The sequence below is a fragment of the Gossypium hirsutum genome, chromosome A03 (assembly GCF_007990345.1).
Source record: "Gossypium hirsutum isolate 1008001.06 chromosome A03, Gossypium_hirsutum_v2.1, whole genome shotgun sequence".
Classification (NCBI taxonomy): domain Eukaryota; kingdom Viridiplantae; phylum Streptophyta; class Magnoliopsida; order Malvales; family Malvaceae; genus Gossypium; species Gossypium hirsutum.
In genome coordinates this window covers 62714068-62726241 of record NC_053426.1, presented here as the reverse complement: position 1 = coordinate 62726241, position 12174 = coordinate 62714068, and the positions used below count along the sequence as shown (strand labels likewise).

Genomic DNA, 12174 nt, shown 5'->3' with positions numbered 1-12174 from the left:
TGCACGGGTAATCCGTATGGGGTCTGAATTTAGCCTGGACTGGTAATTCAGATGCGAGCTCATTAAGGGTGTTTGTCGTTATAAGGGATTTAGCTTGAACTAGTAATCCCGACATCACCTTATGAGTTCATGATATGGGGGATTTAGCCTGGACTAGTAATCTTACCATAGGATGTGAGGTTGGCGGGAGTGCATATATGTGAAATGATCATTCATAAGAATTGACAGATAATGGGTATTCCATCGAGATTTCCTAGAAGCTCAACGGGATTAATATGATGTATGTCAATAAGATGATGAATAATGAGCTCACCTACATAAATTACATGATGATTTGTTATGTGACTAACTTATTGATTGAGTGCATGTGATAGGGAATCATTTCATGATTGAAGATTTCATGATTTAAATATGGATGTATGATAATTACTTGGTAAGTTTACTTTCCGATTATTTGAGCTTACTAAGCATGAAAATGCTTACCCCTCTCTTTTTCCTTATTTCACGGAGCTCAAGGACTTATAAGGGCTGAAAGATAATTGGAGAGTCGACATACTATCAACTAGTCAAGCTTTGGTATAAAGACATTTTTATTTTGTTTAATGGCATGTATAAGATTTTTGAGTATTTTGTTATATGTGTCATCTGATTTTCCAAATGAAGGCATGTAAAAATATGTTTATCTGTTGTATATGGCCATGAAAATTTGGCTTAATTGAAGTAGGCTATGACCTACGAATTTTTGTATGGTTCTATTTACAAGTGATGGGTTATTACCAATTGGCAATGAGTTACATGAACGAGCCAATTCCGGACGAATTAAAGTGACATGGAAACCCATAAACGCTAAATGGGAAATAACCTTTCATGTATGAAACCAATGATATGAGGTTTCCATACAATTAGTTTTATCAAGATTATTTACAAGTGTATAATCATGTTTTCCTTTGAACTTGGTAACTACTAGGTATAAGGAGTAGAAAGGGGTGACTTAAGGCTTGGAAAATAATCTATTAGGGTCCACATGGTCGGACACACAGGCGTGTGTATAGGCCATGTATGACACACGGTTCCATCCCATGGGTGTGGGCTATGGCCGTGTGTCCCCTACACTTAAAATTTTAAATCAAAAACGCACACGAGTAGGCCACACAGGCGTATGTCCTTGCCGTGTCTAAAAGACAGTGTTGCCCACGGGTAGGCAGCACGGACGTGTGCCACAGCCATGTTGATAAGTCAGTGTTGCACACGGCCGAAGGGCATGGGCATGTCCCAAGTCACATAGGCGTGTGAGTCCACACGGCCCATCTACACGGGCTTGTAACACTTTAAGATAAGGAAAATTTTCCAAGGTGCCCAAAGTTTATCAAACGTTCTCGGTTTTGTCCCGCGCCACCTCTAGACATGTTTTAGGTATCAAAAGCCTGTTTAAGGGAAATGATATACATGTTTGAAAAGTTTTAAATTAGAGCACAACTTAGTGACTTGATTTGATATATTCATGAACGTGAAATCTAGGTAACGCCTCTAGCCCTATCCCGGTGTTGGATACGGGTGGGGGTGTTACAAGGACGACATGCATGTGTTTGAAAAGTTTTGAATTAAAAGAAATTTTATGGCAGGTTTTTGCATGCTTGTGAACAATTAAATACGGTAATGCCTCGTACCCTGTACAAGCATCGGACACGGGTAAAAGGTGTCAGACAATGAGTTTATTTTTAATTGTATTTCATATTCTTGGATATAGTGTGATTTGTGATTATGTGATTACGGACAAGTTCGAGAATGATTCGACGATGATTCGACAAGCATGAAATCCCAGTTGAAACTTAGAAATAGTTTAGGATGCTAGTGAAATGTCATTAGGTTATTGTGTTGGCTTCAGGCCACGACATCGGCACTTCAGTGCGAATTATACCTTGATTTTGCTTTAGGCTATGGTATAGGTATTTCGGAGATGAGTTACCTTGATTTGGCTACGGGCCATGGTATAGGTACTTCGGGGATAAGTTACCTTGATTTGGCTTCGGAGCATGGTATAGGTACTTATCGATTGAGATCCTTGAGTATCCGATTTCTATTCTGAATGGTTCAATAGGTAAATGAAAGATGTAGTTGAGTATGAGATTGGTATGAGATGGTACAGGTACGTACGGTAATGAATTGAGCATTAAAACTATGGAATTGATGACTTCCTTCGTAAGTTATGTGAATGACCATTTAATAGCCTTGAGATTTAATAGAATTGTTGTATATCGTTTTCTATTATTTGAATGATGAATGATGAATGAATGGTGATAGTTGTTCATTGTTCACATACGGGCTTACTAAGCTATGAAGCTTACTTCGTGTTATTTTTCTATGTTTTATAGTGAATCAAGGCTAGCTTGGATCCGGGAGTCGTTGGGAACATCATCACACTATCAAATGTCTAAGTTGGTACTTTTGGATTATACATTGTTGGCATATGGCATGTATAGGCTAAATGTCGTAGTTTAGTTGTGATCAGAGCCATGAGATTTGGCTTGTAAATGATGTTAATATTGATGTGTGTTTGGCTATTAGAAATGGCTTGTAAATATATATGTTTTGGTTTGTACATATATAGCCATGAGTGATAGCTTATTTTGGTATGTTTTGGTATGAATGTGGTTATGGTTTATAGATGCTCAAATGGTTGTGTGAATTATGGTAAATGAACCATATTATTTTGAAATTGTTTTGGCTAAGTAAATGGTAGAAATTTGAGAATTGGAATAGATGAAATTATAATGGTTGATGATTTTGCCTTCCTAATTGTATGATGAAATGGTACCATTTTACCTTTTGTAGGTGCATGGAAGTTGGGGTGACAAATTGGCCTTGCAAATGGCCTATTTTTGTCTACACGGGTAAAGACACGGGCATGTGTCTCAACCGTGTGTGACACACGGTCATGTTACACGGCCGTGTGTCCCCTGGTGATGAAATTAAATTGAAGTCCGTATACTCCACACAGTCTCACACACAGGCGTGTGACTGGCCGTGTGGTACAAGTCAGTATATCCCCTAATTGGCACACGGCCTAGCACACGAGCGTGAGACTTGGCCATATTGCATAAGTCAGTATACCCTCCAAATTTCACAGGCTTGAGACACTGGCGTATCTGGAGCCATGCGAGGAACACAGCCTATCACACGGGCTTGTGACCCTTGTATGGTTGAAATTTTTTTCTAAGTTTCCAAAATTTTCATATGTTATCGATTTAGTCCCAAACCACTTCTAAAGCATGTTTAAGTCCCCATAGGCCCTTATAAGGGACAATGTGATTGTGTTGAATGATTTATGAGATTGAATGATTTATGTTTGATAAATGTATGCTATATGTTGTGAATTGATCTCGTAACCCTACTTCTACAACAGATACGAGTTGGGGGTGTTACATTATTTTTCTAAGTCTTACATACACTGAAGGGCTCGAAACCTTACCAGTTTACTGGTTTCTCTAATTTTCCATATTAAACCTCTCGATTATCACTCCATGCAGAGCTTCCTCGTATGCATCTCCTCCAAGAGCTTCTAAGGAAGAAGTTGAAGAAAAAAAACAAAACAGACTGGAGAAGAAGTCTCTCGAGAAGTCATTTCTCAGCTATTTATAGCCCTTCCTGCACGATCCCTAATCCTACAACATCCACCCATTCATAATCATTTTGTCCCCCACTATGGAACACGATGGTTCTAATTCTATTGATTTAGATTTAGATTTAGATTCTAACCATGCTACATTCATTTCTATATTTTCCTAATTTTTCAATGAACATAACCAGTTTGCAATCTCTTTCGGTTTAACCCCTAAATGTTCTAAATTTCTGAGTTTAAAGGAATTCGGGTGTGACAGGTCATATTTTTCCTTTTGAAAAGATAGAAATTATAAAGTTTAAACCTTGTCTTTAAAAGGTTCAATGAGTGAATCTTGGAAATCCTTAGTTGTGGTAAGCTAAGGTAGTGAAGGTAGGCAATTAGGGTCAAACCACTATAAATTCTTGAGTCCTCTTTGATTGTCATCTTTTCTTTAAATTTTTAAAACATCAATTCACCCATTTGGTGTATATTGAGCTTAAATTGATTATCGTTGCTTATGTAGCGAGCTGAAAACATTGAATCATGCATTATTCTTTTTCCCCAAAGCTACTAAGGTGTGGGATTCACTGGGCTTTAATGTGGAAATTGTCACTGTTGCTAGTTTTATAGAAGGTTGCTTGTCTGGTAAATATGGCAATGACACTACTGGCTCAAACAGGCGAATATGGATAAGGTTATTTTCGAGCTTGATAATCAACGGGTTTATAGAGCTTTGGTTAGCCGTTTGACTAGTATATTAGAATTTGGTATGAAATTGCATTATTGACTTGTATTGAAAAATTAGTTTACTGATGTGTCCTTTTGATGAATTTGACGAAATGTAAACAATGCCACTCTTTGGCCCGGCTAGTTGTGTTGCATGCTCATCATGTTACTTGGAACTTTGTGCCCCCTTGTTTAGGTTTTGCTTTCTGATTATGTTCATGTTGACACTAGGTTTAGGACAAATGTTAGGATCGAGCGTATGGGGTAAGCCTATTGACTTAGGGTTAGTTTGTCTTCCTACCCATTTTCTATTGTTTCTATTTCGTTACTCTCTTTATATTAATATTCTTCTTTAAAAGATAACTAACTTTATGGTGTATTATAATATATACAATTAGAATTATATAAATAGGGTTAAATTATTTGGGATTGTTATGTATCTCTTAATTTGTTTGAAATTATTATGTTTAAGTTGTTAGGTTTAAACAATCTCAAAAGTTCTAATCATATATGTTCTTTTTAACACAATACTTAGAATTATCCATAGCCCCTCCCTAACCCATAAATAGGAAGATAATGCACTTCACTGCACTTGAACCTACATCCTCCTGCATTGGCAATAATGCCCATGCCAATCGAACTAAGACTCAATCGACAACTGTTAGGTATATTTAAATTGTTGTGAAATTGTTATGTTTAATTTAGTTTGTATTTATTTATTGTTAATTATAAATAAATTTTATTTAAAACTACTTTTTTTTATTCATATTGGGATTTTTGCAGGATATTTGACATACAGTTGAAAATGTTAAATTCAGATTTTTCACAATTGTTCTGTAACTTGTAACTTTTTTTTTTGGAATTTGTATGTTTATGTTAAGTATATTTATCTTGTTCTGAAATCCCTATATTTAATTTGATTAGATTGTTTTTTAACTATTTTTATTTTGCATTTATCTATTGTTAATTATGAAAAAAATATTTAAAATTAGTTTTTTTTCAATTTTATATTATTTCACATATTTAGATTTGAATTTTTGGCAGATTAAGATATCTAACATATAATTGAAAATACTAAATTTAATTTTTTTTGTAAATTCAAATATTAAAGTAATAACAATATTTAATATAGATTCACATTAGGAAAGAAATACTTGTGTAATTTAGAAATTCAAATTTTTAGATAAATTTACGAATTAAAATTTGGATTAAAAAAAACGCAAATATCTGACCTCCTGCCCGAGTACATATGTGATGTGAAAATAATAAAAACGAAAAAAAAAAAACCCGAATGAGGGACCAAAATGAATGCGGGATAAAACTGGCATATTTATGTTGGAATTTTCCCATATCCTCATACTAACCTAATTATAAAAGCATAGGGATCCCGTCCATTCTCAATACTCTCATGCGCTGCCTCTTCCATTTTCTCTCATCTGTCTCGCAGCCGATCTTCCTAACCTCCCATCTTCCCCATGGCTACCAAAAAAAAAAAAAAAAACTTAATTCTCTTGCTCCATGAAATGCGTAAAAATAAAACATGATTTCATCCTCTTTGAAAACACTTTAAGAAAAAAACCCTTCAAAACATTATTTTATCCTCTTTGAGAGCACCTAAAGAAAAGCCCTTCTCTTCCACGAGTCCATTCGGAAATATGAGGTTCAAAGCCCTCTTCGTTGCGAAGGTTTTAATACCTGCTGAATCACCATATCGTTAAGTTCTCTTCTCCAACTTTGTTTTTCGTATTTGAAATGTTTTGGTTAAACTTCAGGTTTTAATTGGTTTTCAAAACATCATGCCAACATAAAAACCGAACCTTTGAAAGTAATTTTTGGTTAAACTGCTGAATTTCTTGTATTTTCCGCGCTGTTTGGATACTTGGGTTGTTTTGTTAATTTTTGCAGGAATAAGCTTTGTGACAACACAGAGTGCATTTTGGTAATTTTTGTGTGTATATTCTCTGATTTATTGTGTGCCTTTCCATATCCCGATTGTGATCTCTATTTGGTGCTCTTCCTTTTCTGGAAAAAATAATAATTAAAATTAAGATTCATTCTAAGAAAAAACAATTTCCTATGCAATGAGAAGCGGGGGCACCAATTGAAACCTAATTCCAAACTGTGAATTTGTCGTAGAACTTGCGCTTTGTAACATGTTAACCGGACCTTGTACATGATTTTGGACTTTTAATATCAGGCCCTTGCCTTGATTCTGCTATTAACTCGTACAGATTTGGACTTCAATTTGGCCTGAAAGTTGGACCGACACTGGAATTTGATTTTTGGACCTGAGTCTCTCTAATTAAAAATTAATTTAAAGAAATAAGAAATCAAAATTTAATTGAATTTATTCGGAGAATCAATATATTACTATCTTTTTTATTTTCAAGTAATGTTTAAGAGCAAATGTGAACTATTTTGGTTTTGTTATAAGCTATAGCTTGCGGGCTCATTCTGAGTATGTGATTTTGGTTTTCAGAGACACGCTCCGTGAGCTTTAGACCTCTTGAGCTGGATTAATCGAGCTTCTATACTTGACGACATGGATGGAATATTTTTTATTTATGATGACAAAACATCAATAGATGGGGATTAAGTTAATTTGGATATTACACATCGCACCTCGAGAATTACTAGAGCATCCAAGAAAAGGGGTTAATTTGCAGAATTTGATTTTGATACTGACAACCTAATTATAGTATTTTGAGCTCTGAGGGTAATTATGTTATTATTTGCTAGGATAAAGTAAGAAAGGCCAAGAATTTCTTTATTTGTAGGAATGGCTGATGACAGAAGGGATGGAGAGAATGATAATATATTTTACCGAATTCTTCTTTAATTATAAAAAAGAATTTAGATTAAAAATTAAATTATTATTATGTATTATCTAAAATATTAGTTCAACTAAGAAATCATATAAAATCAACATTATTTTATAAAAAATACAAAAATGGTACAAACACATCAACTACCGAGATTTACATGACAAATTAATTACATATAAAAGCTTATAAAATTGAACAACAATTTAAATACACAAAACAAAAACACGATATGAATCCACAATTTTTTTCCCTAAATTGAATATTATTAAAATTTATATAAAATGAGATGAGTTTAGACATAATATAACATGAACATATATATCATTTTCTAAATTAAATTGTTATAATGGCTTATGCAAAATAAAATGACACAAAATTAATAAAAAAATATTAAAATGCATGAAAGCTATATCAAATAAATTTTTAGCATGTACATAGGTTCAAAATATATTTTAGTTTATTTTAATTACTCGCTACATCAATTTGCTAAGTCCTTTATATGTGTGTTTTCGTTTATTTTCAAATATTTGATTTTTAAGGGGTCTATTTGATGGTAAAATTGACTCCCTGTGATCAGTTAATATAGTATTAAGATCAAGTATTACAGTAGTATAAAATATATGTTTGAATTGATTCAGGCGGTGAGATAACTTTCAACGGAATGGTGTTCAAAGTTATTTTCAGATACTTGTTCGGTATAGGTTTAAATCGTTTTACTTTAATCTCTTATTCTTAATATTGAAAAAAAAATAGTGATATGAGAGTACAAAATAATCATCCAAGACATAACATATGTTTATATATAAGAGAAATTATTTGGTATATTGCCGCAAGCAAGAACAGGATATATTGCTAGTATACTAAATACTCATCCTATATGATACAAAATAAAAATATTAAAATTTTATTTATATTAAAAAAAAAAAGAAAATATTTGGTATACTCTAAGTGGAGATTTTAGACACCAAAAGGAGGAGTAAAGGTTGAAATATTTAAAAAAAAAAAAGGAGGGGGCAGATGCCAATTTTTTAAAGTTACTTGTGGAATAAAAGAAATACAATTATTATCAAAAAATTATTAAAATTAGGGATGAGTATTTGATCGAATCGAATAAAAAAATTTTAAGTTAATCGAGTTGACAAATCTTATTTTATGATCCTAACTCGATTTGAAATTTTCTTGAATTGAATCAAATATATTTGTTTGAGTTAAACTAAAACAATGACTTCGGGTCCTTATAACCACTGCCACCCAGCATAATCAAATTTACCCACCATAATTAAATTTGTTATTAACTTTCATATTCTCATAATTTATTCTCTTATAATTTATTTATTAATATTTTATATACAAGTTAACATCTTTGCTTGCTTAGTTGCTTCAATTATCTTCTGGTTCTTGCCACAATGTATTTTGAAATTAAAAAATATATTAAATATAAAAATGTGACTTTTTAATAAAAGTTATTTTAAAGATAAAATATGAAATTGATACCAACAAAAAATTTTAACTGAATATTTTATGTCATCATCAATAATTTAATTTTAACAGAAATTGAAAAAGATTCAATATTATTAAACAACATAATAATATAAATAGTACAAAATGTGAAATTTAATTCAATAATATAAATAGTAGACATAAATTCGAAAAAAAATTTGGGATTTAAGAGAAAATTAAAATTTTGTAGGAAAGCAAATGGAAAATTTTTTTTGAAAAGTTTGGGGAATAAAAGTTTTGTGGGAACATAAAAGAAAAAAAATGTGGGCTTTGATGAAGTTAATTTTTTTGGGAAAGTAAAACGATTTTGACTTCTAAGGAGGAGGTTTAAGGAGAAAGAAAGTAAAAGAGTTAGATATTTAATTTATTCGAATTATTTAAATTAAAAATTTAACTAAATTCGAACACGAAATTAGAAAAAAATCGAGTTGATTTGATTAACTCGATTAATTTAACTCGAATAATTCAAAATTTAAATTTTTTTTCAATTTTTTTGAGTTAGAATTGAATTTTACTCGCCCTTAATTAAAATTTATTCAAAATTATATTTACGCTCATTTATAAAATATATTAAAATCTTTTCATATTAAATAATAATTTAAAATAATTAAACTTCAATTGTATTAAAAAAATAATATAATAAATAATAATTCAAAAATTGGACGGGATAAAATTACTCCATTAAAGATAAGCTCGAATTAGAAAAAGAGAAGCACGTTTATCCTACTGAAAATTTATCCAACACCTCAACAATGAAACTGTGATGAGATTGGAGGAAATTCAAAGCAAAATTATAGTAAGGATCCTAAGAGTTATCCAATTACTTTTATGGGGATATATTCTAGATTTTTTAAATCTATCTTAAAGTTACTTAAGATAACTAAAAATTAATAAATAAAATAACTAAAAAGCGTTTTTCTTTTTCTTTTAAGACAATTAAAAATAAGCTTTGTTTAGGCAAACATAAGACGAAAAGCTTCAATCATTTCCATCAGGGTACACCAATTAAACTATCACATATTTTTTTTTATTTTTTTCTTTTCTAATTTTTCTTTTTGAATTGATGTAGTGGTTTCCTTTTTCAAAAGATATAATGATGATATGTATTCTCTCTATTATTCTGGAGAGAGGAAAAATGATAAATCATAGCATCAAGAAATAAAAATTTGACAAAAAAAATTAAAAGTAAGGAAATTTCTTTTTATTATTATCTATTTCTGGCTAACATAAAAAAAAGACAACATATTTCTGGCTTAAAGTTTTCATATAAATTTTACACAATCAAAATTCTTACTTTTTTGTGTTTTGAATGGTCAACAATTAAAGGTGTATATACGCAAATATATATAAAAAAATTTTCCCCTTATTCCATGCTCTAGTTACATTTTATGAATTTCAATCACTGTCAATTATGAACTATAAGAAGACTATTGCATAGTGTAATTGAACAAGACACATTTCCATTGCTATTATTAGAATTGAACACTTGAAAGGGAGATTAAGTTCAAAAACTGGGATGGCTTTTGTAACGTCGGAGGAATTGCTGGCCACTTTGGTGCCAATTGCTGTTTATTGGATATACTCAGGTATGTATGTGATGTTTGAGTCAAGGTTTGAGAAGTACAAGTTGCACTCCAAGAAAGAAGAGGAGGAGAAGAATTTGGTGTCCAGAAAGGAAGTCTTCAAAGCCGTTCTTTGCCATCAAGTCATGTCAATTGCTATTAACCTCTTCACGTATGCGGTATGAGTAGCAATTAATGGCTTTTCTTTTCTTTTCCTTTCTTTGGATGCAATTATAAACAAAATTTTTCTTCTTTTTATTGTAAGTTTGTAACTTTCAAGGATCAGATAAAATATCAGAGCACCACCATTTTCTATTTGTATCAGAACTTGGAACTTAATTTGTTTTGGTTGCAGGTAACAAGAGAAAAAGATGGTGAGGCATCTCCAAAGAAATCACTAACCTTGCTTCTTCTAGCCAAGCAATTGGTGATAGCAATGGTGGTGATAGATACATGGTCGTTTTTTGTACATTGGTACTTGCATCAGAACAAGTTTTTATACAAACACCTTCATGTTCCGCATCACCGGCTGGTTGTTCCCTATTCATTTGGAGGACAGTATATGCATCCAATTGAGGGGTTCTTGGACACCATGGGCGGAACATTAGCTGTACTCCTCTCCGGCATGTCTCCTCGGACTGCCATGTTTTTCTCCTCCTTTACCATCCTTAAATTAGTGGATGATCATTGCGGGATGAAGCTTCCCGGAAACCCCTTTTACCTCTTTTTTAACAACAATTCGGCATACCATGATGTCCACCATCAGCTTTATGGTACCAAATACAACTTCTCTGTCTACTTTGACATATGGGACAGAATTCTAGGAACCTATATGCCTTATTCACTTGAGAAGAGACCTGATGGCGGCCTTGAAGTACGACGTGCTGATCAAGAACACAAGAAGGATTGATTGATTAATTACTTGATTAATCAGCCAATTATGATAACTAGTGAGCATGGATTGATGAATGTTCCATTAGGTTTTATATATGTATCTAATGTGTATGTATTATGTGTACTACTATGCTTCACTAGGAGTAAAGGCAAATCTGGTGTGAAACTAAGTCAATTATGATGACTAGTGAGCATGGATATTGATGAATGTTCCATTAGTTTTTATATATAATATCTATATGTATTCTATATATTTCTCTGCTTCACTGGCAATAAAGGCAAATCTGGTATTGAACTAAATATTATGAATAAAACTTGAAGCTTATATTCTTCAAATGGTTAACTCATTTCTTTTAGCAGCTTGATTTTGGCATTGTTTTTATCTCTATCCCAAACATCTACAAAGTTAAACCTTTTAAATATCATCGAAGTTAGTGTATTTTATTAGATGTATGCCAATTCACAGCTCGAATCTGATCAAATCGAACTGGTGATTTTTTTTTTTTTTTTGGGGGGGGGGGAGTGGGTGGGTACAAATAAAGAGTTCAAAGACAAATTAGACTAAATACCAGCACCTAGAGTGAAGCAGCATCCTTCTGTAACATAGGTCAAATAGCAGCAGGAGGCTCGTGGCGATGCTGGAAGCCTGTTCCTGAGTAAATCATAACGTCAAACATTAAAAATTATTTGGCAGAAAATTTTTTTTGAAGAGTAAACAAATTTCTTTTTATTATTATCTATTTCTGGCTAACAAAAAGAAAAAGGAAAAAAAAAGACGACATATTTCTGGCTTAAAATAAAGGAGAGGACATCATCATTAGAGATGTGCATGAGCCGGGCCGGGCTAGGCTTAACTAAAAATGTAAGTTTGTTTGCTAGGCCCGGGCCCAAAAAATGGGCTTAAAATGTTGCTCAAGCTTGATCTGAATAAAAATACTACAACCTGGGCCCAACTTGATCCACCCATATTAATTTTATAGTATTTTTTTATATAATTTTAAAATATATATAATACATCAAAAATATTAAAAACATCAAAATAAATATTTCCCAAAAAATTAAAAAT

General features: G+C 32.1%; 1 protein-coding gene and 1 long non-coding RNA gene across 2 annotated transcripts; both read left to right on the top strand.

Moving 5' to 3' along the window:
* The first annotated feature begins 5715 nt into the window (after positions 1 to 5715).
* On the top strand, positions 5716 to 7155 carry LOC107939156 (uncharacterized). The gene is made up of 2 exons (XR_001695067.2): positions 5716 to 6040; positions 6807 to 7155. It is a non-coding gene; the product is annotated as an uncharacterized lncRNA (long non-coding RNA).
* Positions 7156 to 8947: 1792 nt separating this feature from the next.
* On the top strand, positions 8948 to 11359 carry LOC121223137 (sphinganine C4-monooxygenase 2). The gene is made up of 2 exons (XM_041104219.1): positions 8948 to 10393; positions 10570 to 11359. Exons 1-2 carry the CDS (start codon positions 10169 to 10171, stop codon positions 11122 to 11124), a joined length of 780 nt encoding a protein of 259 aa, XP_040960153.1. The 5' UTR covers positions 8948 to 10168; the 3' UTR covers positions 11125 to 11359.
* The last annotated feature ends 815 nt before the right edge of the window (positions 11360 to 12174 follow it).

Coding starts and splice junctions, on each gene's coding strand:
- LOC121223137 (XM_041104219.1), top strand. CDS start 10,169: ATGGCTTTTGTAACGTCGGAGGAATTGCTGGCCACTTTGGTGCCAATT. Junction 10,394..10,569: donor TTAACCTCTTCACGTATGCG/GTATGAGTAGCA, acceptor TTTTGGTTGCAG/GTAACAAGAGAAAAAGATGG.